This window comes from Thamnophis elegans, chromosome 16 (assembly GCF_009769535.1).
Source record: "Thamnophis elegans isolate rThaEle1 chromosome 16, rThaEle1.pri, whole genome shotgun sequence".
NCBI lineage: Eukaryota > Metazoa > Chordata > Lepidosauria > Squamata > Colubridae > Thamnophis > Thamnophis elegans.
Genome location: NC_045556.1, coordinates 269,919 through 296,549, shown reverse-complemented (window position 1 = coordinate 296,549; position 26,631 = coordinate 269,919). Strand labels below are relative to the sequence as shown.

The 26,631-nt window shown below is 52.5% G+C and overlaps 2 protein-coding genes and 1 long non-coding RNA gene across 7 annotated transcripts in view; 1 reads left to right on the top strand and 2 right to left on the bottom strand.

Annotated features, from left to right (window-relative positions):
- CGNL1 (cingulin like 1) overlaps nt 1-12,373 on the bottom strand; it is a 24,906-nt gene extending 12,533 nt beyond the window's left edge. Inside the window, exons 1-8 of the mRNA XM_032232796.1 lie at nt 11,902-12,373; nt 4,259-5,812; nt 3,710-3,804; nt 3,406-3,499; nt 3,002-3,103; nt 2,520-2,668; nt 1,645-1,780; nt 1,307-1,519 (exon numbers count right to left, since the gene is read on the bottom strand). Coding sequence (XP_032088687.1) covers nt 1,307-1,519; nt 1,645-1,780; nt 2,520-2,668; nt 3,002-3,103; nt 3,406-3,499; nt 3,710-3,804; nt 4,259-5,794 — 2,325 coding nt within the window. The 5' untranslated portion in view covers nt 5,795-5,812; nt 11,902-12,373. The remainder of the gene's footprint in view (nt 1-1,306; nt 1,520-1,644; nt 1,781-2,519; nt 2,669-3,001; nt 3,104-3,405; nt 3,500-3,709; nt 3,805-4,258; nt 5,813-11,901) is intronic.
- Nucleotides 9,462-26,631, top strand: LOC116519111. Of its 2 annotated transcripts, XR_004256624.1 has the most exons (3): nt 9,462-10,194; nt 25,641-25,735; nt 26,313-26,631. It is a non-coding gene; the product is annotated as an uncharacterized LOC116519111 (long non-coding RNA). The 2 variants fall into 2 exon arrangements; XR_004256623.1 differs by lacking the exons at nt 25,641-25,735; nt 26,313-26,631 and adding an exon at nt 16,070-16,831 and having other exon boundaries at nt 9,482-10,194.
- TCF12 (transcription factor 12) overlaps nt 14,698-26,631 on the bottom strand; it is a 41,926-nt gene continuing 29,992 nt past the window's right edge. For 2 of the 4 annotated variants that reach the window (XM_032232801.1, XM_032232802.1), the window contains 8 exons: nt 24,337-24,415; nt 23,873-23,946; nt 22,813-22,884; nt 21,652-21,858; nt 20,560-20,674; nt 19,685-19,841; nt 17,991-18,223; nt 14,698-16,897 (listed from right to left, as the gene is read on the bottom strand). In XM_032232801.1, coding sequence (XP_032088692.1) covers nt 16,755-16,897; nt 17,991-18,223; nt 19,685-19,841; nt 20,560-20,674; nt 21,652-21,858; nt 22,813-22,884; nt 23,873-23,946; nt 24,337-24,415 — 1,080 coding nt within the window. In that variant the 3' untranslated portion in view covers nt 14,698-16,754. The remainder of the gene's footprint in view (nt 16,898-17,990; nt 18,224-19,684; nt 19,842-20,559; nt 20,675-21,651; nt 21,859-22,812; nt 22,885-23,872; nt 23,947-24,336; nt 24,416-26,631) is intronic. The other 2 variants (XM_032232798.1, XM_032232799.1) reach the window with 2 other exon arrangements.

Sequence of the window (26,631 nt, the reverse complement as noted above, 5' to 3'; positions counted from 1 at the left end):
CCTGGCTCCCAGGTGGTCAGGCGGGCCGTGAGCAGAGCTGCCCCAACCCCACCTTCCCCAGGAGGCAAATCCACCTCTTGCTCCACAGCTAATCATCATATGCAGCAGCCACCACCTTTGAGCCACCAAAACTTTATTTTTCTCCCTGAAAAGTGCCATTCAGGCATGGGCCTCTCCCTCCCTGCCACGGGAGTCCTCCAGAGAGGTCAATTTCTACCCTGCCTCCTGCTCCAGTGAGCTCCGGGGCCAGGAGAGGGAAATGGAGCTTTGGGGGCTGCTAGAAGAGCCGACTTGTCCAAGAATCTGACACCCAGCCAAGTGGCCGGTGGTCCTGGGAAACAGCAGCACCCCGAAAGAGTGTTGCAGAAGGGGGGAGGGCACACCAGCCGTCTGCCCCCCTCACAGCCCTCCCAGGCAACCAAGGCCAGCTATCGGGCACCCGTTAACTGCCATTCCCCGCAGGGGCCAGGTGGATTCTCTGCCCCAGGGCCTCCGCTGACACCTTTCCCTCTTCTGCTGCAGGACGGGAACGCCGTCCCAGGCAGCCCAGAACCAGAGCAAAATGCAACAGGACTGGTGTGTGTGTGTGTGTGTGGGGGGGGGGGGGGGCGGCACAGATCACATCCATCAGAAACGGAGCACCAGGACATTTTCCCAGCCCTCGCCAAGCAGCCCCCAGATGAGGGGAGGCGAGGGGGCTCTGCCTGGTGGCCGGCCTGACCCCCTTCGCTGCCTGGGCCTCAGGACTCTGGCGGTCACCCTTTTGGCTTGTACTGGGGGGGGGGGGCAGAAGAAGGGGAAGAGGAAGGGCATCCTAGAAAGGGTTTCTGAACAGGCACCCGACCGCCCAGCCCTGCCAGGGAGTAGAAACACAGACGGTGGCAGGGCCGCCACCCGAGGGAGGATTTTTAAAAATAACAACAGGCAATTATTATTTTTTAAAGCATAACTTACCCAATTAAAAACAATTAATGGATTGTCTCAAGGTCTGTTTGGAAAACGGGGAAATGTCTCTCTTCCAAACAAGCAAAAAACGGACAGGAGAGTAAAAGAGCCAGTGATGAACAGCCCTGCTTTTACTCCCGATGCCCAACCCCAACGCGGAGCCCTCTCGGTGCCAGGACTGAGATTGTGGCACAGCACAAAACGGCGGGAGAAGGAAAGCGCTGCCTTGGGCCGTCCCTGGCATCCCTCCTGCCGGGTGAGGGAGACGGTTCAGCCGGGGGGAGGGGGGTGTGAGGGGCACCAGGGCTGAGCTGCACTTCTGCCCCGAGAAGCCGCAGACTCTGCTGGGAGCCTCACTGACCTCTGTGGCTTTGGCCAGACTGTCTCCCACGCTCTGGAGCTCCCGGATGTGCTGCTCCCTGAGGCGGCCCATCTCTCGCTCCTGGCTGGCCATCTCTTCCTTCAAGACGCCCTTCAGGGCCGCCAGCTCCCGCTCGCATTTCGCCAGGGTCTTTTCTCGCTGGTCTTTAAGCTCCAGCATCTCCTGCAGGCCCTGCTTCGTTTGCATCAACTCCTAAACTCGGGAGGAGGAGAAAGGGGGAGGAGGAGGAGGAGGCTGTGTCCGTGCTCTGAACGCCTGGCCTCCTGCCTGCCACATCTCCCTGCTCAGGGCCCTTCCAGGCAGGAAAAGTGTCTCACCTGCGCGAGTTGCTCCTTCTCACTGTCCTCCATGTGCTTCGTGCTGTCCAGTTCATCGTGCATCTCGGAAAGCTGATCTTGCAAGTCCCGGATCTGCCTCTGGTGCTGCTCCCGCTCCATCTTCACTTGGAAAAGCCTGAAAGGGAGGAAGAAGAAACCGTCCGTGAGGCCTGCTCTGCTCTGCCGGCTGCATCCTCGTCAGCAGAGTTCACAGCGGCCAAAGGGATAAAAGAGAAGTTGCAAGGGGAGGGAATGAGTGGAAGGAAAGAATAAATAGCACGAGGCAAAAGAAAAGGGAGAAGTAAGAAGAAATTCAAATATAGTGAAGAAAAATATATAATGAAATAATTTTCATCACAAGTATATACAAATTTAGTCACTCTCCAACCCCTCTAAGGCTACAAACGTGTATCTCTTCATCCCATATCTGGTCCCATCTCCAGGGATACATCTACAAACCATCATCTTTTCAGTCCTGGTGTCAGCAGAAACTCTCATAATGGGCTGCCAGAAATAGCAACATATTTTAATCTTGATCAAAGAAACCAATTTTATATTCCTTCCTTTTACTTGTAACAGTCGTAATCTTTAGTTCAGGGGTCTCCAACCCGTGCTCCGTGGACCGTCCCCAGTCTGTGCCAAAAATCAGTCTGTGCAAACAAGTGAAGCTCCATCCATGGGATGAAGGCAGCCTGTGAGACCAAGTCCCCTCCGGTCCATGGGAAAACCTCTCTCCAACGATCCCCTGGTGCTCAAAAGGCTTTAGTTAATTTAAATATTGTTGTAAGAAGAACAATATTCTTTTTTCTTTCTCTTTCCTTCTCTTTAGTTTGCATTGGATTTACTATTATAATCCACACTCATAGGAAACTCACTCCTCCAGGTTCTCTCTCAGGTCTTTCTCGCTTTCCTTCAGCTGCCTCCTGAAAGTGTCTTTCTCCTCCACGTTTTCTTGAAGCTGTTGCTGAAGCTTCTGAAGCTCTCCCTCCATCGTCTGCTTTTCAGCTTTGAGGTTCTGCTGATTCTAAAATAGCAAATTTTGGAAAAGATAAAAAGAATCTATTAAATCTCTTTGCACCTCTCTAAAGACTCCAGTGTTTCTGAGAAATGGCAAATGGGATCCCCCTTTGCTCTTCTGAAGGCTGCCGGGCGAAGCCAAGACTAGGGGGTCTTTGGGGGAAGGAGCACAGCCCGTCTTTAGCCTGGAATGGGCCTGGATCAGCCAGCTCCAACAGCCAGCAGTCCTCCAGAGGCTGGAAGCTGAATTGTGCTCCTATGGGTGGCTGAGCCACTCCTAAAAGACCTACATTCTCCGTTCACATGTGCAGGATTAGTGACCAATGGGAAATGGGGCTACCTTGAGTTCCACGTCCAGCTTCCTCTGTAGCTCAGAAACCTTCTTTGTCAACTGCTTCGTCTCTTCCACCAACATGTTGACTTCCACTGAAGCCTCAGGCGCCTGCAGTTGGATAAGGTTCGTTTGTTCTAAGCCTCTGAACTCCCCAGGAGGCAATGAAAGAAGCCGGCCCGTAAGGCCTTCGGGAGGGACCTCGGGGGGCTCTTTCAAAAGAAAGCAGCAAAGGTTGTGGGAGAGAAGCCAGGAAACACACGTGTTGCTCGAGGGGAGGGGGAAGAGCTGGCAAAAACCAATCCTGCCTCACACGATGGCAAAGACGCCGGCAGCCTCTCTACCAAGCGCTGGGCAAGGGCTGCCGTGGGAGGCAGGAGGGGGCTCTTGCCTTGCTGTCATTCATTCATCACCTGGGGACTCCCGGCCGCCCTGGATTTCAGCGTCTGGATTTTCTCAAATACCAAGTTGACTTTCCTCTTGGTAGCATCCTCATTTTCACTGGTACTAAAATGTGAGAAGAGACCCAGGTTTGTTCAAATGGTCCGAAAGCCGAAGGCCCTGGATCCTCCAGTCACATGCAGGGTCTACCTGCTTGCAGGGAGTTCTTGTGCGAATTAATCGGAGCAGAACTTCACCTTGGGGAGCCACGGGATGCTGGGTCCACGCAAGACAAAGTACCAGGCCACAGGCAAGGTGTGATGCGAGCCCACTCACCCTTCCTTCAGGTAGTTGTAGAGAATCTGCTTGGCCGTCTCCTCATTGCTTTGCCGGGCAAGTTCTTGCTGGCCCCTGAGCAGGTCAGGCGTTACCTGAAACACAAAACCCAGGGTGGAAAGGAGGCCTTGGAAGGGAGGAAGAGTCTCCTCTCCAACTGGGCCGAGGCAACTCGTGCTGCCTTTCAGCTGAGCTGCACGCAGGGAGGCCTCGGATGCGGGAGGCAACTCTGCGCCCTGCAGACGGAAGCCAGAATGGGGCCACCTCCCGTTTTTGCAGTTTTGCTGCGTGTGGAGACGGAGGACAAAAGTGATCTATTTTTAAATTTTGCAACGTGGCTTTAAGGATGCAAATCACCCAGAGCTGTTCATTCCCAAATACCCGGCAACTGCCAGTCCCTCTGCCTTGAAGGCCCATTTCTCCACCCAGCAGCCTCCCTTCCCCAGGCATTGCGTGGCCCCTTCCATCCCCCTGGCCAGGACGGCACCGCGGGAGCTGAGCGGCCTCCGATTGGCTCAAACTGAAGCGGCCTCAGTTGCCACAATTTACCTGAGCAGGTTTCGAACCAGAAGGAAAAGTTCCCATCGAAGGAGCCGGACTCTCGGTGCTTTCCGGGAAGGAGCCTTGAGTGGAGGTTCTGTGATCTCTTCTTTTAAGCTGCCTTGGGAGAGTGGAAGACCTAGAAGGCAAACTCTCGGGGCTCCTTTGATCTGGTCTCAGGTGCTGCAGGGATCTGAAGTGGCTGCCGGGAGACTCTCGCCTCCCTGGGCTTGTCTGGAGCTTGCCTGCCGCCCGGGGGGCCGACTGCTCCCCAGGAGACGCTGCCTTCTTCTCTGCAGACAGCGGCTTCTGCAGGCAAGCCCGGGAGGACTGGACCAATCGCTCGGATGATCTCCCCAAGCTTCGGGCGAAGTCACCGATGCAGTCGGAATGGGGTCCTTGAGACAGGGCGCTGTCTACGCTCTTGGATCGCTTTTGTGCAAGAGTTCGAGTCCTGAACCCCAACCTCCCCCTCCTCTGGGGATAAACTTTCCCGTCAAACTTTTCAATCAGCTCCTCGACTGCAGGAATTGATCCCGTGTCAATATCCCGGCCGGTTCCAGGCAAGAATGGGATGTACCGCCGGTTTTCATGCCGGTTGACGTGGTCGGCGTAGATGGCGTATTCTTGGTCATCTAGGAAAAACCTGGACACAGAGGCGGCGGACGTCGGAGTTGTGGACGAAGAGGAAGATTTATGGGAACCATTCAGGGCTGCTCCTGCCGAGTCCGGTTGGCGGAAGGGGAGGAGGTCTGGTCTGCACCTCCTGGGACCTGGGCAGGCAGGGGAACTCCCTGCAGGTGAAGAAGATCCAGCCCCAGAGGCTAGCCACGCGGGCTTTCCGCCAGGACTGTCTGCAGCACCAGGGCTTTCCAGCTGCTGCGGCTTGTTCTGGTCAGGCTTGGTCAAGTCCACCATTTTAGGTTTTGATTTAGCCACTTCTGCAAATTGGGGGGTTGAGCCACCTACCGCTACCTTCAGAGACGAGGTCCAAGGCCTGGCGTCCAATTTCTCCTCCTCAAGAGACTGGAATTTGCTCAGCAGGCGAGGCTGAAGGTCCTTCAGACTCAAGATACTGTTTGCAGGATTATAGGGTTGAAGCAGCTCCGGATATTTCTGGAAGTTCAGCAAATTAGAGGCTGGGGAAATCTCCGCTTTCAAAGGTGAAGCCGTTTCCTTTCCCTCTGCCCTGCTGGCTTCGTCCAGGCTTGTAATCCAACTGGGTGGCGCATCATCCCAGAGCCCGCCAAAGGGACTTCCTTTGCGGCTTTTCTTGACGAGTTGAACGGCAGGAAGAGCGGCATCGGGAGCTGGCTGATCAGCTGCAACCTGCTGGCCGTTTTCAGGCCCCAGGAGATTTGCTGACAAGCATCCCTCAGTGTTGTTGAGCACGAGATACGGGTGGCCGTCGATCCCCTGGACTCGGATGGTGACTCCGTAAGACCCAGCCTTGGCGTCCGGAGGGTTCTTTGGGCTCTCGTGTCTTGCCAACTTGGGGGGGGTCACATGGTTCCGCTGCCGGAAGCCACTGGGAGAGGACTTCATAATTCACACAATCCAAAGCTACGGAGAAAGCAGAGAGGAAGAAGTCAGGCGGTGACCTTGCCCAGGGAGAAGCCTTCCTGGACCTCTTAGCTGTGCGAGGCACCCCGACAAATGGCCGCGCAATGCAGGTGGAGCTCAGTGGCACCCCAGCTTCGTCAGCCCCCCCTTCCTATAGGCCCCGGCAGCAGCACCCTCCCTTCCTCCTGCCCTCCCCATAGCCAGGGGGCTCCCCGCTTGGCAGCTCCTGCTTTGATCCTCCGGCTACAGGAAGCACAGGGGGAGGAGAGTCGGCCGGCTCAGCAGCCGCCCCGCTCTGGAATGCTCCCCTACAGGGTGCCCGGCCGGTACGGTCGCCACCCCCTAAGTGCTGTTTGTGCCACCCGGGCGCCAGGCAAAGCCCAGGATGTGCTGCGCTTCCTCCCCTCTTCAGCCCTGGGCCTGTTTTCCATGCTGTTTTGCATCAGTTACTCCCCCGCCTTTCGTTAATATTTCAGTTCATCTGTTGGCCATAAAGACTTTGCTTTGGATTGTCTCCCGCCAGAAGAGACCGGAAGCCCCTGGAAGCCCCCGTGGACGAATATTGTTGGTTCCAAGTGGAGGCAAACGCTACTCTGGCCTTCTTTCTGCTGCCTCAGCTTCTGGCTCAGAGCCAGGAAACTTCCCGCTGGGACCCGGTGCTCGAGTTCCCAAACGGAAGCCCCAACGCTGGAATTCTGCATCTCTAACATGCCTTTTCTGGAGAACTGCTCCGTGGTGCCAGGAAGGGCGTGAGGGACAAATGGCGAATCGTGCACAGGCCTGTCGGACTTGCAGGAAATGGGCAGTGGATCCAGGCTGTCCCAGGCCTCAAGCAGCTGAAAGGGTTGGACCACCGGCTGCCTGCCCACTCCTGCCCCCTCGCTAAACCCAGACCAGGAATTCTGCTTCTCTGCCTGGCCTCCATTCCCAACCCCAAAGCAAGGCCCCCCCCCCCCTTCCTGGAGTCCAGGCTAGCAAGCCCCACAGATCCTGGACTGGCTGCTTCCAAGGCCAGCAAAGGGCAAGGCTGCCCCTCTGACCCCACTCAGTTCGGGGTGCAGCCCGGCCCCCTCCCTGTATCAGGGCTTGCCATTGGGAATCCTCTCCCACCTGTGGGGAGGCTGAGCCCCAGACCGCCTTAGGCCCCAGGCTCCAGCTGGACGAGGGGAAAGGAGAAGGAAGGGAAGTCTGCTGGCTTCTCTCAGCTCTGTGCTTCCTCCCGGACCTCCAAGCCACTTCCAGAGGAATTCCACTCGTTTATTCCACACACCCTCCACCACTCACTCCAGCAGCCCAACTTCCAGGAAGCCAGGCCTCCACCGAATCACACCGGACCAGACCTCACATCTTCTGGAATCCACAGAAGCCTCCCATGCCGATCAGAGCAGAATCTGAAGCTGGGCTATAAGAACCCGTCTGTCCCGGTGGCTGTGGTGGACCAAGTCTAGCAAAGAGACAGGTGGACCCACCACACAAAGTGGGCCTGTAATTGAGGGATAACCAGAGAGATGCAGCTTGGACAGATTCTACGAATGACATCAGACGATTTGCCGCCTCTTAACAGGTTGTCATTTTTCATTGATTTTGTGGGCTTAATGCTGCTTTGATTCTATGCTGCAATTGGCAGAGACATCTCCTGAAAACGATAACAGTTCTAAGAAAACGGCATCAGCATATATACGCAAATCCTCAACTCTGTCTCCCAGCTAGGACAGCTGGGTCGTTCTGGGTGCAGCCTGTCAGACTCCACCACCCTTCAAATTCCTGGCATAAGCCGCATTTTCTCTCCCTTCAGCAACAAGGGCCCCATCCTGCTTCTGCTGGGTGGGAAACTCCCCCTGGAAGGGCTATGAATCACGCAGGCCAGCTGGACGTTACTTATGATGGTATTTTTACTGACCTGGAGCTCCTCCAATTAGGTACCCCCAGCCAGGCCCCTTTATGGTGTCCCTAAAAAGAGGAAAGAGGCAGAGACCCTCTCCCCCCCCTTTCTCCCTGCACAGCTGCTGCCCTCCTAAAGAGAGCTGGGAGTGGAGGAGACCCACTCCAGTTCTGAGGGTTTCAAGCTCAGTGACACTTGATCCGAGGCTGGGCACCCTCTTCCCTGGAGACTGAAGGCTGCTTGAAAGGCTCTTCAGAGGGCCCTTTGGAGCCAAAACCCCCAGAAGGATCCTCCCCCGGCCTCTCCGCTGCTCCCTCTCTGGGGCTGCCTTGCAAAACAGAGCTGGGTCCGCAGAGGCATCCAGCTGTGGTTCAGCTCTCTCGGCTCCGCACTCTCTCCCTTTGGGCATCCAGGAATTCAGCTGCAAGAGAGGAAGGAAAAAGGCACCCAAACTCCGGAGCTTCGCGGGGCAGCCTCTTGCAGCCGAATCCCAGGCACGCCAATAAGAGTACGGAGGCAAGGCTCATTTGGTGCCAGCGAGTCCCCAGGGCAAATCCCTCAGCCTTGTCATTGGGCTGCCTCACTGGCTGTGCCACACGGTCACCCAATGGCATCGCTGGGGCTGAAGCGTCTCCCCGGCTGAACCAGCATGGCCAGCGGCCAGGCTGCCTGCTCAGATTGTCTCCAAGCTCGGACAATCGGCCTCTTTATCCTCCCTTGTGGGAAGGGACACTCCTGACAGAAGGGCCTTGGCAGGCGCCCGGGGAGGGGGGGGAGGGAGGGGGAGACTGGAAAGGAAGCCGAACCATGGAATTCTTCCTCATTCCCCTCCCCACACTTGTTTCACCCTCCCTCTAGAAACCCCCCCCCCCCCATCAGCAGGGGCAAAACTGAGAGGGCAGAGCGGACACCCATTGGCTGCCAAAGGGAGGGCTGAAGAGTTGGGAAAGAAGACCCCCTTCCTTCCTGAAATGGACCCCCAATGCAAGGGGCAAAGGGGCACTTTGGGGGGGGGAACTGCTTGTGAGTTGGTGGCTTAGTGCCAAGGCTGGGCTGGATTGGTGGGTGAGCCTCCCAGGCTGGACCCCAGGAAAAGACCTGGACTCCTTGGTGGAGTGGCAGGAGCTCCCAGAAGATGCTCCGTTTGCTTTGGGCCCAGAACGGAAGCTCCATCTCAGCCCGGGGGAGAAGTCCCGACCAAGCTCCGGCAGAGCCACAACTGGGAGCCGCAGAGAAACCTCCACCGGTAGCTCCGGTTTGCAAAGACAATGGCTGGGTTGTGTCCAAGCCTGCTGGCTGAGCTGAGCTGAGCCTTCTTCCGCAGGGGGCTCCCTTCAGCTCAGGCCCCTGAAACGGATCCCGTGCAGAGTAGCTCTCCTCCGGCAGGGGAAATGCGACTTGGCCTTCAAGGGGCTCCGGATGCGCTTCTCCCTTGCAGCTCCTCCTACACAGGCCTCCAGCCTATCCCCAACTCTTGCTACTCTTTCCTCTGCCCCTTTCCTCCCCTCCTGCTGCCTTTACACAACTCCTGGCATTACAAACGCCCTTCCTTTCTTCCCTCCTTTCTCAATTATCATTCTGTCATTTCCTCCCATTGCTCTCTGTGCTGCATTTAGCAATAGCAGTAGACTTATATACCGCTTCATAGGCCTTTCAGGCCTCTCTAAGCGGTTTACAGAGAGTCAGCATATTGCCCCCAACAATCTGGGTCCTCATTTTACCCACCTCGGAAGGATGGAAGGCTGAGTCAACCCTGAGCCGGTGAGATTTGAACCGCTGACCTGCTGATCTAGCAGTAGCCTGCAGTGCTGCATTTAACCACTGCGCCACCTTGGCTCTATTTAGGCCACCCCCAAAATCCCCCCCCTCATTTCCTTTCTTTCACTTAGTCAAAGAGTCGGATTTCAGATCCACAGGGAACCAGCCACACACATTGTTTCATTGTTTAGAGGTGGAGAGGTCCTGCTCTAAGGAAATGTCTGTTTCCCCACATTTATTCCACTTTCCATTTTTGCTCTCATCCTCTGTTTTATACCTTTGGAGATCTCTACTTCTCGTCCTTTCTGAATGTTATTCAAACACATGTATATCCACTGTAACCCTGGTTTCTGGATCACCCCACCACAACTGTCCTTGTAGCAGGATTTGCAGGGGAAACAGATTTATTTGCCTGTAAACAGATTGGCCTGCAAGGAAATGCGTGGTGGACGCTGGCTGCAGCCCTCACTTCACAAAGTCCACTGTGGGTGTTCCACAAATGATTACCTTTTTGGAATCCAAACTCCTGAGACCGAGCAAATACTTTTCTCCAGAAGAGGCTTTGTCAGGGTCAAAATATCTAGTTGTCTTTTCAGACCTGGTTCCCTCACCCGACGCGAGCAAAATGGCACTGATTGTCTCTGGGGTCCCTTTGCAAGCGTTTTAAAAGGAGGACCCTGCCTCTGTATCTCTCTGCCCACCTGGTGGGAATGGGAGGGCCATGCCAGACTGAAGTGAGCAGGTGAGCCTGAAAGTGAGAACTTTGGAAGTTCCCCGCTTTCTTTGTGACTGTACTCTCAACAAATGATTCTGTTGTGTGTTCCTCTTCCTTTCGCACAAAAAGCTCCTCTCCTTAAAATCCCTTCTTTCCAACCTTTCTACCAGCAGCTCCAGGTTCTCTCCTGGCTGTGCGCCTCCTTCTCTGACTCCTCCACCTGCCTTATCAGCTGCTTCTCCTTTTCGGTTGGTTTGCACACTTGTTGCTTCTATGGATCCAGGCGTGGCCCCCTCCACAGTCCTGGCACGTTGGGCCCCTTAGACTCTTCTTGGCACATTCGCTGCACATGCATTTGATTCATCTGGCATTTCTCGGGGTCCCAGCATTTCCTTGAATTACATTACATCATTTTCACAAAAGTTCTTGGGGGGGGGGGAGGCCAAGGGAACCCAAGGCCCTCCTCCCTATGCAGCAGCTCAGCCTCTTCCAGAAATCTCATTGCGGGGCTGGAGGTGTGCCGAAACCTACACTGGATTGGCACCAGAGGTGGAAAGGTTCTGGGGTTTATAACAATCATTTAAAACCAAATTTAAACCAGTTGATTCTCCCTTCTTAGCACAAGGAACAATCCCAAACAAGCCTCCCCCCCCCCCCCCCCCCGCAAATCCCTGCAGCATGCAAAAGGAGTCAGCTTCGCCCTCTTATATTTTTGCCACACAAGGTTTTGGGCCTCTAGTGCAGCAGTCCCACAGAAATCCACACCCCTGTGGGTCGTGGCGTCCAGGTCCCAGCCCCAGAGGCTCCTTTGCCACAACCAGAGGGAGGAGCTGGAGAGAAACGGATGGCACAGACCGAGGTGCCCTCGCTGACCCTGCACTCCAAAACCCATGGATTGCACCCCAGCGGGCAGGCGAAAGGAAGCAGTGGGATCAGATCCCAAAGGGAGCCAGGGGGCTTCCCCTACCCAGCCTGGCATCCCAGCAGCCCCTCCCTGCTGAAAGGAGAAGCCCCCGACCCCTCACTGCTGGCTCTCCTCCTCCTTGGCGGCCTCTTGGCCGGCGCTGCTTCCAGGCTCCCACTTGGGGTCTTGCACTAAAATACGCCTAACGCTCCGCGGGTTCATTGCACCCTGGGAGTCACTTCTGGGAAGGAATCGGGCGGAGGAAAGGCGACAGCCACAACCGGCTCTGCTTCTGTCTGGGCGGCCGGGCTGAGCCCTCCTTGCAACCGGGGGCCCCGCCGGAGACTCTATCCTTCCTTCCAGCGCTCCTATCGCCGCTTCCCTGGACGACGTTCGAAGGCAAAAGCCAAGACTTTGCAAAACGACGCCCTCCGCCCGGCCTCCCGGCCGAGAGAGAAGCACCGCCAACCCTGCGGGGGAGGCGAATCTGCCAGGCGCCGGGCTCAGGGGGGAAAGCCCCGCGCGGCCGACCGGCGGGCCCTTCAGCCTGGCTGCGGCGCTCTCCCCGACGGGCCCTGCCCTGCCCTCGGCGGGGCCACGCCGGTTGGGCGCCGGGGCAGAGCCGAGTTTCCCCTCCGGCCCGACCGCAAAGAGGCCCCCGGGACAGGCCGGCCGAGGCAGCAATGGCACCCGGCCGTCCACGCGGGCGACCCGACTTCGGCCCGGGGGAGCGCAGCAGCGGAGGCCGCCCGCGCCTGCCCGTCCTCTCCGCCCCTGGCCCGCCGGACGGCCGCCCGACCCTTGCGCAGCGCGTCCCCGGCCCCGCGCACCTCCGTCCGGCCCGCGCCGCGTCCTCCTCCGAGCCGAGCCCCGCCGAGCGAGCGCCTCTGCCCGCCGCCCGCCTCTTCCAGGCCGCCGAGGGAGGGACCTGAGGCGGGCAGCTCTCCGGGCGGGGCCTGGACGGCCGCCCGCCTTCTGCACGCGCTCAGGAGCCGCCTGCCTCTGCCCGACGGAGCCCCCGCAGGCGGGGATGGGGGCCGTCCGAGCAGAGCCGGCTCCTCCGCCGCCCCGCCGCCAGACCTGCCGCCAGCCAGGAGCGAAGGGCCCCCGGGCGGCTCCTCAGCTGTGCGAGGCGTCTTGTGGGAGCAGCGCTTCCAAGGGGGGGGGTTCATCTCCAGAGGTTTTCCCCCTTGGGAACCGTTGCCTGAAGGGGCGCCCCCCGCCCCCGCCCCCCTCTGCCAAAGGGCGGGTTGAGGCTCCTGGGCGGCGAAAGGCTTCCCGTCCACTGGGGGGAAGGGAATCCCGGGAAGCCTCCACCCCCCCCCCCCAAAAGAACCCCAGGGGTTTCTCCCGCCCCGTCTCCCTTCGGCACCTCGGAGCTCTGGAGCTAAGGCAAGAGCGCCACCTGCTGGTGTGTGGGCGCCTCCCGGTGACTGGTAGGCGACAAGTCCCTCATTTTCCTTGGCCACATTTGGGAAGCGGTCACTGACTGGGAAACGCTTGCAGCTCCGGCCTCGACTCTGGCATCCACGGGCTCAAGCGAACTGAAGGCCCCTGACACGCGCCGGGGCTGCTTCCAGGACCCCCTTGCCCTCTCTCCTAGGAGAGGCCCTGTGCCCTCTGCTCCTGGGACGGCTGTGTCCTTCAGGATGACTGTGGGCTGTTGCTGGCTGGCAGGCACACCCTCGGGAAGGCTCCCTTTATTTCATCAATTTGACAGCTCGGAGACCCATTCACTGTCACAGCAGAATGGCAGATTCTGAAGATCTGGCAATAATGAGAGAGACCCCTGCACCCCACTGCGGCCTTCAAAGCAGCCCAATTTAGTTGGGGGGGGGGCTCTTGATGGAGGAGCGGAAGCAGGAGGCAGAACGATGGTGCCAAGGAAGGTTCTGGATGATCTCAATTTTGCAAAACTAGTTTTGTCTTTTTATCACTTACCTAGCTAGAACAAAAGGATTGCTGGGAGGGGAGAGGATAGAAAAATTTAGCTGCACGTACCCCATGGTTTAAAGGGTTGGACAGCACAACGAAGAGCCCGTAACAAGGCAGAAGGGGAGCCTCGGTTTCACTGAATGGCATCCTTCACACAACTTGGCTCAAGGGCTCATTGACTGATGGCAAAGCCAAACAGAGCGGCTCGCTCCCTTGGATTCTAAGCCACCGTGTGGATTCTGGTGTTGCTAGGAAGGCAGCTCTAGGATTCCAGTCCAAGACAGCTCTGAAGTCTCCAGATTGGGATTCTCAGCAGTTTCCTTATGTGCTCAACAACCCAAAATGACAGCCAATCTTACCTTCTGTGGGAGTACCGTATTTTTCAGACTGCAAGACCAACATTTCCATTCTCTTTTAGGGGGGGGGAGGCACATCTAATACTCTGAAAAATACGGTAATTATGAGCCCCCCCCCCCAAGGGTGTCCCATCAGAAGTGGGGCACAAAGGGGGAGGTTGCTCTGAATGGGGCTTCCTGAAACTGCCTGGGGGTCTGCGTACTGCAACTCTCAAGCATCCTTGGGCAGTTCGTAAGATCCCCAAGATCCCTAATGTGGGAGAGTTGAGAGGCTGGTCAAGACACAACAAGGTGTCTCCGCCTTCCTCCCTTCCAGCTCAGCAAGGAGTCCGGGTGGACTGCAAAGGTCACCGTGAGTTGCTTCCGGAGCTTTGGACTGATAAATACTCCTCAGGCTGGAAGTTTGATTTGGGCCTTAGAGCTTCATGTTTTCTACCACAAGGAATCTCGGTGGAGTCGGTGGTATGTCACTGTTCTGTAGTAGCAACTAGTGAGTGGGGCCCCTAAGAAGCCCATGAGGGCAAGAACCGTTTCCTAAAGGCAGACCGGGTCCCACCACCATTGTGGCTCACCTCATTTGCGAATGCCTTCTGCCGGCCCTTACAAGCGTCGTCGTTATTTTTGTAATCTGATTTTTGAAGATTTTGTATCTTATATGGATATTGTGTGTGTGTGTGTGTGTGTGTGTGTGTGTGTGTATATGGATTTTTTTCAGCTGCTATATTCATTAATTTTTTTATATATCATGCTTTAAATTGCTTTTATGATTGTTTGCACCCAGAAACACCTGTTTGATATGAGTGGCCATATAAATTGAATACATAAATAGATAAATGCTGCAATGGCACGGAAAGAGCAATTTGCCTGGAAAAGCAACAAGTGGGAGGCAATCTCCGCATTTCATTCTCTACCTGGAAGAATCTTGGGCCATTTTGTCCTGAGGCCCACAGTTCCTCCTGCTCCTCTTCCCTTGCTCCCCCCCACTTGAGCTGGGTGTCATACACTTGTGGCCGACCTGCCTGGCCCTCCCCATGCCTTGCCTCTGCCTGGAAAGCGGGGTCCCTCTGTGAACTTCTCCTCTGGTCTCTGCATGTGCATCTGTCTGGAGCAGGCCTGGGCGCTGGGCATGTTCCAAATGGTTTAAAGCAGCACACAGAGGAACTGTGTAAATCTAGAGAAACAAATTCAGCATCCTTGCTAATCTTAATTTAAATGGAGAAAGGCTTCACTTTTTGAACACTAAAATCAATGTGGCTTTAAATCACTTGGCATGTCCTTCCTACTCATGTGCAGATAATGGCATAAAAATGGTTCAAGATTGCCTGGAAACAATAGTTACAAAAGGATGGCACATTTATTGCTACATAAATGTTATATACATAGTGTTTTCTGATAGACAACACAGACAGAAAAAGTGTTGAGCTTGTTGCTGGTCAAAAAGGTGTATCTGTAATATCTTGAAATTTGACACAAGATACAAATTTCCAATAAACCAACATATGGGAATTGAATAACAAGATGAGAAGCAATTCATCTCGGACAAATAGCTCTTACAATACTCCATAAGGTACTACACAGGATGCTAGAACCCTACTATGCTCTCACAATGCTATTGTAAATTTTTGATATTAATGAACAGGTAGGTTATGGTAAACAACCCTACATTTCTTACTACCTAATATAGTAAAATAAAGTAAGAATTTTTTTACTGAAAACCTTTGATTTCAAAAATCTAGAAAGAGTAATATTTAAAATTCAGGAAACTTCTTACAAGATTATTGTATAAAAGACTACCTACGGTGAAAAATAAGCCAAACGTCTTCTCTCTCGGTTTCCCAAAGGGAAACGTTGGGGCGCACAGCACACATCCTGCACAGCCCAACCGAGCCAGGAAGTCGCCAGCCAGGAGCCAAAGGCCACTGGGGAACCCCAAGAAGGGGGCAGAACAGAGCCACAGAGACTTGCCCAGGGTCACGTTGGGACAGCTACTGAACAGACCAGCCTGTGCTAAGAACCATCCAAAAGATCCGGCTCCCCTGGTAGGGAGGAAACCAGTGAGAGCCACAACACTCTCAAAGGTGGGGGAGCCACTCCAATCCCGGTGGAGAGGCTTGCTCAGGAGGGCTGGGCCGCCACAGTGGAAGACAGCATTCATGGAAGTTCAGAGGGGGAGGAATTGCCCGGAGGGAGGCCCTCCCTGCTCCACCCTCAACAGGGGAAAGCGGCCAGGAAGGGGGGAAGCCAGGCACCGGGGCCTCCTGGCTCCTCCTCTTGAACTGCTCCCATCCCAGGCCAAGATTTCAACCCAGGTTGTGCACTGCTTGTTCTTACAGCTCCAGGGCCGCTCTAGAGGGGCTTCCTCTCGGTCCCAGTACAAGCCTTAGAAGCCGCTGGAGAAGGCAAAAGGCAGAGGGGGGGGGGGTTCCCTGTGAGGCAAGAGGCCGGGGACTGTGCGCCAGAGGGCCCCTACCCGGGAAACACTTGTCTGAGGGCCAGAGCAAGGGGAGCTGGCACCCGCCCTCCTCCCTTCTTTAAGATGCTTGGAGGGGGGGATCATTGTGGCTTCGTTCTCGGAATGCTCAACACCAGGATCTCAACCAAGCGTTAAACAGAGTGTCAATGTTTCCCTTCACAGGATGGATCTTGACAGCTCCATCACAAATAAATAAGGTTTTGTAGTTACAATGCATTTGTCCATTCGGTTTAGGCACAAGGCAGTTCCCCCACCAAGTGGAGAGGAGATCAGAGTCTCTGATTGTGCTGGAGCGACAGGAGAACTGCAAAGAAGAGGAGGAGAGGCACCATCGTCTTTGGGGGGGGGGGGGAGTCCTGCTGGAAGAAGAGCTGGCTGCTCATTCGCTGTTCAGGGGCTGGGGGTGGTCTCAAAGGGCCACTTCCGGATGGGTTGTTTCTCCAGCAAGATGGTCCTGTTGAATGCTACGTTGCGTGTCCTTGTGAAGAAAAGATCCCCTTCTTGGTCTCTTCCACATGGAAGTTCTGGATTCTGATCTGGACATTAAAAGGGCAATTCTGAAGCACTGACAGTCACAGGGCACGGGGGGGACGGGGGACTCTGGCTTCTGCACTGCAGGATCTGCTTCCCGGGGACCCCGTTCTTATTCTGAGGCACCAGAGCTGAGCAGCCTCGCCCAACAAAAGCCGTACGCTTTGTGGAGTGTGACTCCTGCTTTTCATAAATCGTCCTGGTGATCTTGGACTAAAATAGTAAAAGATTCCAACACACAGTCTGGGTTTTCTTATGCTGCAGTTCAACTCAACACCAAAATGTAACTGACAAGTGTTTGGATTTTGCCATCTGTCTGCCACCAACACCCGTGCCAGCCCCCCACCCCCCACCCCTGCAGACGTAAAACAGGTCACCTTGTTGATGTTCACATGTGTCCCATTGGAGTGGCAGCTTCACTAAGCGCCGGATGGCTTCCTGGATGGGGGGCTGGGGGCTCTGCTGAAACAAGAGGCCCCTTCTCCTCTTCCCTTCGCTTAAGGCAAGCTGCTTTGGGGTTCAGGTTCCTCTCTAGAAGCAAGGACAGAAAGAAACGGGAAATGCCTCCTTGAGCTGCTGCTAGCACTGAAGTGAAGCCTCTGCCCGGGGGCAGGATTTGCAGAAAAGCCCAAACCCCATTGACGCTCTTCCAAAGTGCTCCCCCACTCCCAGCTTCTGCTCTTTGGCATCTCTAGTGAGGTCTGACCTATTCTTGTACTAGGCCAGAAGCCTTTCTGTTTAAAAGTCCATTTTCCATAGGACTCTTCCTTCAAAGAACTCCAGTCTTGCTGAAATGCCTAACAGTCCCGTGAGGAAGTCAAGCAAAGAAAGGGGGCTGATGCGAAGTCACCCAGACAGCCTCAGATTAATAGCAATAGCAGTTAGACTTATATACCGCTTCATAGAGCTTTCAGCCCTCTCTAAGTGGTTTACAGAGTCAGCATATATTGCCCCCAACAACAATCCGGGTCCTCATTTTACCCACCTCGGAAGGATGGAAGGCTGAGTCAACCTTGAGCCGGTGAGATTTGAACCGCTGAACTGCAGATAACAGTCAGCTGAAGTGGCCTGCAGTACTGCACTCTTAACCACTGTGCCACCTTGGCTTAAGCAAGGATCTGAAGGTTTGGACACAAGCCCTCCCACCCAACCTTCCAAGAGGAAGGGGCTGAAAAACAGTGGTTCCCAATTCTTACTTCTTTACAAAGTCCCCGAGGCAGGGAAAGAGAATAAAAATTGGGTCCATGATGCTGGCAGAAGGGATGGAATGAATGAGGTGCCAATGCTTCAGATCCTTGAGTAGATACCATCAGCATCTCATTTATATACCCATCCTGGAAAAGCCTCAGCTGAGGAAGCCCCACAGGAAGAAGCACAGGCTGATCTGGCTGCCGTCCCGGAAGAAAGAACACCCCCCTCCCCCAATAGAAAGTGGGGGGCTTTGATGGCATCACTTCTGGAATAAAAAAAAGCTTCCTTGTGGGAGGCCAACTGTCCTTTCAGCTCCACCAAAGGAGGACAGGAGAAAGGATGGATCAAGTCTGCAATGGACAAAATGCACGCTGGAGAGCAGGCAGCGCTCGCCTTCAGGGGCAAAGGAAACCCCCGGCCGGCCCCAGCTTACCTCGGACCTGCTGCTCCAGGCTGAGGATGACTGCCACGGCCTGGTGAAGGATCAGCAGCTTGGTCTGGGGCTTTTCGCTCTTCAGGTGCAGCTGGCACATCCGGCCCAGCTCCTTGAAGGCTTCGTTGATGTCCCGGACTCGCAAGCGCTCCCGGGCATTGTTAGCCATCCGCCGCTCCCGCTCCCGCTCCAGCTTCTGCTCCGGGTTCAGCTCCTCATCTTCGTTCGTGCTACTTTTGAAACAAAAACAGGAAAGGCGTTGCAAGTTAATTCCATTCTTCCACATTTGCCCCAAGTGACGCCTTGCCTCAAACCAGCCAGAGTTTTTAAAGCAACGCCTACAGCAGTCAATCTATGTCATTCTTCGATCTGCAGAAAAGCCTTTTTTTTTGGGGGGGGGGGGAGAAGGTGAAATTCAGCAGGTTCTGACCAGTTCTGGAGAACCGGTAGCGGAAAGTTTGGGTAATTCAGAGAACCGGCAAATACCACCTCTGGCTGGCCCCGCCCCCCTCTACTCTCTGCCTCCCGAGTCCCAGCTGATCGGGAGGAAATGGGGATTCTGCAGTATCCTTCCTCTGCCACGCCCACCAAGCCACACCCACAGAGCCAGTAGTAAAAAAAATTTGAATCCCACTACTGCTCTGTGTGTGCGTGTGTGTGTGTACATTTTCTGCAACCAAGGCTGTAGTTTTGTTCTCCAAGGGGTGGCTTGACTGCTCTGCCTCTCACAAGTGAAGAATAGGCGCAAACTCACAGCCCACCTGGTTCTACAGGGGAGATGCAGGGGGGAGTTCATTGCCAATATGGCTCCTCCTCTTGCCCCTGGCTGGTTGTCCACTGTGGTAGCCAAACTTTTTAAGGTTTAGTCAGGTGCTGCTTTGTTTGGACAGCAAGTGCAGCCAGGTATCACACAGGAGCCCCTGCGACCTGGGTCAGGTGGTCCAAGAGGCTGGGCAGTCCTCAGCTTACATCCACTTGGTCAGTAACGGAACCAAAAATGGATGTACAATCAGCCCTCGGAAGTTCTGGCCATTGCAAATGCCCCATGATCACGACCTGGACCCTCACACCACCACCTGCTGCCCCCTTCCCTGCCCCCTTTCCCCAAGCAAAGCAGGGAAGGTCAAAAGCAGCTCTAGTGAGCCTCTCCTGCTTTCTCTCCCACCCGCTGCACAGACACACCAGCTCTCCCCTGAACCCCCCCCTTCCAAGTATCCCCCCCCCCGCCCCACAGCCTGTTACTTGAGACTCCTGCCTCTGCCCCCCATTTAACAACAGGCACATCTTGGGCTTACAACAGCCTCCGAAGCTGCTGTCACTAAGTGATGCAGTCACATGACAACATGACGTTTTATGACCACCTCATAATTTAGCAAGTCACCCCAGTCCCCAATGCCATCATAGATCCAAGGACGACTTCTGCTAAACTTAAGAAGGAATCCCATCCCCCTCCTGCCAGCCTGATGCTCAGGCCTCAACCCCAAGGGGACCCCCCTCTGCCCCTTCTTCCGTTCACAGGAGGCGACAGGAAGTGGAGAGGATTCCTCATCAGATTCTTTCCTGCTGCATGTTCCGGACGTACAACTGATCCTTGCCATTGGCACATACTGAGAAACTAGTTTCATGAGTCTGGAGGTATTCTGATCCAGGCAGACCACTTGATTTCTGGGACAGGAGGAAAGGAGCCAACGTACCTCGTCCTGCCTCTGGAGGAGATTTTGATATCCTTCTGGGAGGACTCGTCATCGGAGGACGCGGGCTCCTCTGCATTTTCATCCTTCTCCTTGTGCTCCAACTTGATTTTCAGCGGGCCCAGCGCTACTGACGGGGTTGGCAGTCCAGCGGGCAGCACTGCAATGAAAGCCAACAAAGGGCAATTCCTATGAAATAGTGCTAGGACATATTTGAAGAGTTACAATTTGAAACTTGTTGAAGAAAAAAATCAGATGATCAGAGGTTGGTGTAAGCTTTCTGTGGAACGTCCAGATGAGTGTGGTTTGATGAGAAACTTCTGGAACACCCCAGAGGGCTCTATATCCAAAGGGAAGGCTCTGTGCACACTAGGCCTAAGTCGGGAAGGGACTGGAGACGAAGCAGCACCCGGCCCTCAGTGCGTGGTGCAATTCTTTGCACTGTTCGGGTCTAAACAATTTATAAAAAGAAAATTACTATTCCACAAAGAGCAATCAAAACAGCTACAAGAGCTCTTCCACGAGGAAGACAAAACATTTTAGTTACAAAACAGTGTGTGTGCGTGTGTGCATACACACGCACGTGTTGGGGAGACACATAACAGAGGAATCTGAAGTAATGCATAGTAAGGGAAACCAAGACAGAGACAAGTTTTTCTTTCTCTAGAGACATCTGCAGGGGCCAATCCACTGAAGCAAAACATGGCTGGACTTGGGAGAACTGGGACGTGGGAAGTTCTTTATCCAACTCATAAGCAAGCAAAGAGAACTGTTGTTGTCAAGGAATCCTACAGATCCATGAAAAGGCTTATGGTTGTTACTCATTTCACAAAGATTCCCATAAATTTCCAGATTGAAGAAACTGAAATGTGACTCACCTCTATAGCTTTCTTGGGTTTTATGATTTAGTTCTGTACTCTGGGCAGGAACAGTGTTGCACACCCCTGAATTATTGCTACTGAGGCTGGCACCATCTTCCCGATGTGTGCTGACCTAGGACAAAGACAGCACAGACACAGATCACCGTTCAGCCTGGCATGAGGTCAACAATGTCCAATCCTCCTGGACATGTCAGGAACTGCAAGTGGATGCCCCGTGAGAAAGTTGTGGGAATCAGTGAGCCGGCGGAGAGGGTCTCCGAGGGACTCTACTGCGCGGGAGTCACCCCCCACCCACACTTTCTGCAGGAGCTGCCCTCCCAGCAGAGGCAAGATCTGGTGGCTGACTTCTGGGAAGGAAGAGAAAAAAGGGCTTGTGCCAAGAGCTTGTGAGGCAGTGGAGTCACAAGCTGCACCCGGAATGAGCGGGAGTGCCCTTCCTGGAAGTACAGCATGGGATGTTCTGTGGACTAGGACGTCGATCTCACAATATTTATACTTAAATGACTGTAGAATTTAAGAGTTCTTTCATTTTAGCCCTCTCCATCTATTCTAATGTCTCTGGCCAATGACTCTCCACTTTGTTTCTGGCCTTGTGTACATTCTTCAATGATGGTTCTATGTGCTACTTAAGAACTGTGCAGAGGTGCTGCGATGCTGTGGTCAGGTGTGTGTGTGTGTGTGTGTATGAGAGAGAGAGAGAGAGAGACAGACAGACAGTATGATGAATGGAGGGCGTGAGAATGGGTAAGAACCAAGCAGAGGCCCCAAAGGTGCCTTTTCAAGAGGCAGCTGGATTTTTCTTTGAAGATGTTTTGCTTCTCATCCAAGAAGCTTCTTCTTCTTCTTCTTGGATGAGAAGTGAAACATCTTGAAAGAAAAACCAGACAGTCCAGTTGCCTCTTCAAAAAGCATTTCTGGGACAACCATGATCGGGATGACTGAGAATCTCCATAGATAACCAAGCAGAGGGACCTCTTCTTTTCCAGGCATCTCGTGGGGACCAGCGTGCCGGCTGGACCAAAACCAGGGAAGGAAAGTCGCTTGCTCAGTCACAAGGGTCCACCTAATATGGAAAGATCAGCCACTCACCACTGAAGCTTGTCTACTGGCTATGACGAGGCCGGATGTGCCGTAAGTGGCATTCAACGTGCTAATGGGCCTATTGTGGGATGGCCGCAATAAGCCCTCCATCTCTCCGTGGGCCCCTGCCAGGCTCACTGCAGGCCCCACGGCGTGGTTTCTCAGCACGTTGATGGCGTCATCAAGTCTGTCCAGGCGATCTTCCATCCGGGACTGCTGTTGGGATTGAGGAGTGCAGGAAGGTCATTTGTGGCACACATTCGCTTCTCAAGCATTCTACAGTGGGAAACGGGGAAGGCGGCCAGGGAAGTGGGGTGGTGGTATCAAAAGGACTTCAAAAGTAGCCAGAAGTGCGAGGGAAACACTTCTGGTTCCAAAACAAAAGAGAGGTGAACTACAAAACTAATTTTGTCTGGTATTCTGGAATAAAGCTTAAAAGAAAGAAGCAAAACTCTCAATGGGGATTAAAAGGAAAAATGGCACCACAATTTGACTTTGACAAGACGAGTGTTTTCTAGGCAACAAATGACCCCAAGCGGAAATAGCCGGAGGAGATTAGTATTCAAAACAGGTTCCAAGTCCCCTCTTGCCCTGCAAACTCTTCCTTCTTTCCTCGGCCACTCCTGAGAGTCGGACAGAGCCTCTGTGGCCCTGATCTGCTCCCAGACAAAAGCCACGGCTCGGAATGAGCAGCCAGGCACCAGCCCCATCAGGATCCCTCAGAGTCAGATTTGACTATTACGACCATGATGCAAATGCAGGAAAGGGGGGTTGGGGGGTTTGAGATAGAGCAGTTTGCTTTCAGGTTTGAACTCTCAAATCAGATTTTCTTGATTTCATGCCAACATTTATTTTGGCATATATTTACTGATTGTTCAAATAAAGCACGTCATGTTGCCGTCACATGACATTCTGCGATGTTTTCCCCCTTCGTGGAACTGGGATGGGTGTGGCTTGCAAGTGATTCATGCAGTTTGACACCCATGAAATAAAGTATGCAAAAGAGCATTCAAGCATAAAAACTTTTTACAAATTGAAAAGGCAAACTGATGGAAGGAAGAGATGCATCAGCCATGCCATAGTAAATTGGGTGGGCTGTTACTTTTAAAAATTTGTAAGTAGATTAACCCAAAAACTCCCCAAAAGGCACCCTCTAAAGAGAAACAGTACCTCACAGACATCCTTTAAGAAGGACATAGCATCTTGCAAATGCTCGTGAAGTTGTTGCTCAACTCGATTTTTCTGGCAAAGTCAAGACAGAAGAAGAAGAAGCAAAGCACAAGTTAAGTAACGATAAAGAGGTGGGGTAAATAGCTGGTGTGCAGGTCAGCCTCAGTGGTTAGTTAAGTTAATTCCACAAAGATTTAATTAAACTTGGAACTAAAGCAATCTCTATAGATTGCTTATGTACATTCGCAATGGAAGGCAGCAGGCAAAGTACCGTATTTGTTAGCTGCATGAGAAAAATATGACCTTGGGAGATCTTAAAATGCTTCATCATTATGTACACGGTATTTTTCTCTTCTGTTTCTGAGACAGGACTGAAAGCTTTCTCCAGCAATTCCTATCGCCATCTTTCCTCCACAGATGCACACAAGGTGTTTGGGGGGGGGGGGGACGGGGGGACCGGGGAAGCAGAGGCACTTGTGCCTCCTCCTCCTCCTCCCTCTTCCGCAGCACCCAGGGGCAGCTCTCAGGAGCCACCTGTCTAGATTCATCCCCCCAAACCCCTTTCATGCTGATGGTCTCATGTCTAGATCCCATTGCACTCCATACACACTGTGGGTTCTCTTCACCCTTAATTCTTCTGTGCTGAAGAGCCCAACGCCATGCTTCCGTTCTCCAGTTATCCCAATGGCCTTTTGGCATATTTTCAAATTCTGCAATATGCTTGGAGATCAATGATCCATGAACAAAAGAGATGCTGAAGTAGTAATGTAACACGTGGAAAGCAGAATTACACCATTTCCAACTCAATGTAAGAACCGCTCAAGGATAAAACTCATTTTGATGTTGCAGTTTTAATTATTGTTGAATTTGTTTGTTTAAAAAAAAGGGAAATATGATTTTAATGTAAATTTTCCAAAGAAAATGGTTTTGAAAGGCAACCATTAACAGAACCAAAAATAACCATCTTGGTTCTGTTAAGAGGAAATGAACGTATAAGTAAGATTTGTTTGAATAAAACCAGAAAGCCATTTCTTGACCAGAGTTGCCCAGCGATTCTTACCAATGAATGTAAAGAATTTTCATAGCTTGGAGATGGGGGGGCTTGTCCTCCAGTTCTTGACCATTGACCAGCACCTGTCAAAACCAACACTGCTGAAGCATGGCACATGCAGGAGAAACATATCCTACTCTTCCCAACATCTTCTGGTTTATAAAGAACTTTCTATTATTTTTATACGCATTTTGGAATGATTTTCTTCGTGGAGCCCAAGCACAGAATGCCGACTGACAACTGGGGGTGGGGGTGGAGATAACCATGCCAGAAAAGTAATGACTGGCTCCCAAATCTTGAATAGGAGCACCTTAAATATCAAATTTTGGTCAAAGGGGCAATTCACAGGTTGTCTGCACATGATCAGCAGCTTTTTGATGTTTACTGGAGAGCAGAGCGAGTGCACCTGCATGCCAGAAAACCAGTTCTTACAAGGATTCAAAAAAGGAAGAGGAGGAGGAGATGGGTACTACCTGTGAGAGATGATGGTGACCCAACAGGTGTTGAAGGATTTGAAGGAAAGCTATTACTAGTGTGGTCAGGAGAATAAATCTAGGGGGGAAAAAGAAATATCACAATATAAATTTATCCATTTGAATTATTTGATATGCTAGAATCTGCACATTTTTTAAATTCAGCTGAACACCAGTTGAAGAAATTGAAATGTCTAGAAATGTTCAACTTGGTAATTGAGAGCAAACCACAATCCCTACTAAGACTGATAATGTTATCTAGTTTGGTAATTAAATGTCTGCAAGAAAACAACCAAGCTCAGAGCGCACCAAGGACCCCACAGTTCAATCCCGAGGGACAGATATTCCCTTCTATCAATAACTATCATTCCCTGCTGTGATTCTCTCCCCAACGCAGTTCTTATAATAGTGCTTATATAATAGTTCCCAATGCTACTGTTTACATTAAATGCCCACCTAACTAGAAACAAAATATGAGGAATTTTAAACTCCACCTCAGGAAGGCTGAGGCTGCAGGCTCTGGGCTGTTAAATGGGGGCGGGGGGGGGGGACTAACCCTCAGGCTAAGCCTAAGCCCTGGGCCTCAAGCAATGCAATCCATTCAAGGATTACTTGGGAAAGTCAACTTCCCAATATTTCCCTCTTTGTCCAGAGATTGTGAGCTCTGAGCTATCCAAGCTGCACCAAGGCTGCTCTCTCTGAACTGGAAGTGGAGAGCAAAACGTAGGTTTGGACAGAGATTTGATATCATCAACAACATTAAAGAAAAATCTCTGGTTTGATCTCCTTTAAATTACAAACCAAGTGCTTTGATTTGGCATTTAAACACCGACATAAAACCGGATGCTTCTCTCACCATGGACCCTCCTACGAGCACCATCTATCGGGTTATTGTTCAGGGAGGCCCGTTAGATCTGGTAGACATGCCCAGATTTCCTTTGCTTTCTATCCACACCAGTTCGTTATCCAAGCCCAAGAATAATCCAATGGGCTTTGAGAGCTTTGGGTAAATACTTTCGTAAATTCTTTCTTTCCCACTCTAAGATTAAGACTGCAATTATCCAGGCTTAAATCTAAAATAAAAGGACCTTTGCAAATGTATTATCTGACCTTTCTTTTTTAACCATGGAGTATTTTGAAAGGAATTTGGTATATTTAGATTGGGAAACAAAAGTTGCATCCTATTATTTTTTTAAAAAGCATCACACCAGACACAATCTTATTTCTGCTATTAATGAGAACATTTAAATGGGAGAGAAAGGCAGCAGCTTTACAGTTTCATGATGGTTTTATTGCTTCCTCAGACAGGTCAAAAGCTAAAGAACAAAGTATGGGGATTCCTTCATTCACCTGCCGCCTTTCTCAAGAGTAGCAGAGGACAATGGACACACACCTCCAGGTGAGGGAAAACCCAGGGGGGCTCTCCGCTCTATCAAGGGCTGAGAGGCCAACAACCAGCCCTGAACTGATTTGCTGAGGCAAAGGTGAAGAAGGGCCTCCTTATCTTCCAGTTGTGCAAACTGCTTGTTTCCCAGGCACACACTATACTCCTCTCTTCTGCCTCCAACTGACAGCACCCATTCAGACTAGATCCTTAGCAAACTGTGGCTGCATCCAATCTCCCTCCCGTTTGTTGGTCGTGGAGACCTTCTAATGCAGGGGGGTCCTCAAACCTTTTGAACAGGGGGCCAATTCATAGTCCCTCACATAGTTGGGGGCCCAGATCAACTGGGGGGTGGGCGTGGCCAATTTAGCAGTCCATTTTGCCTTTGTCCTTGCTGTACTTGCTCAACCCAAGGAATCTATTTACTTAAGTCTCCCCCCCCCCTCCCTCCAAAGGGAAAAAACAGCACAAACTTTCTTGCCACTTGCCTAACTTCCTTACAACAGCAGCTTCAGGCCACTTAAAATAGGCCATGAAAAAAACAAAAAACAAACAAACAGGATTTCCTTCAAAATATCTCCTGATGTTTCAGGTGACCACACAATAAACCAGGCTGAGAACTGCACCAATTAAGACAGCAACTAAAACCGCCAAGATGGGCACTGAGAGACAATGGAAGCAGGCGGAAGAAGGCGAGAATCAACACACAAACACACCCAGCCTCCAATGGTGAATTAAGGAGGGATAATGGTCCCCCAGACTGTTGGGGGCTGGGCTATAGTTTGAAAGAAGCATGAACAAATTTATACGAACACTGCATATATCTTCATTTATAGCGCAAAAAACATGAAATAATACAATATTTAAAATGAAGAACTATTTTAACCAACATAAATATACTACTAACTCAA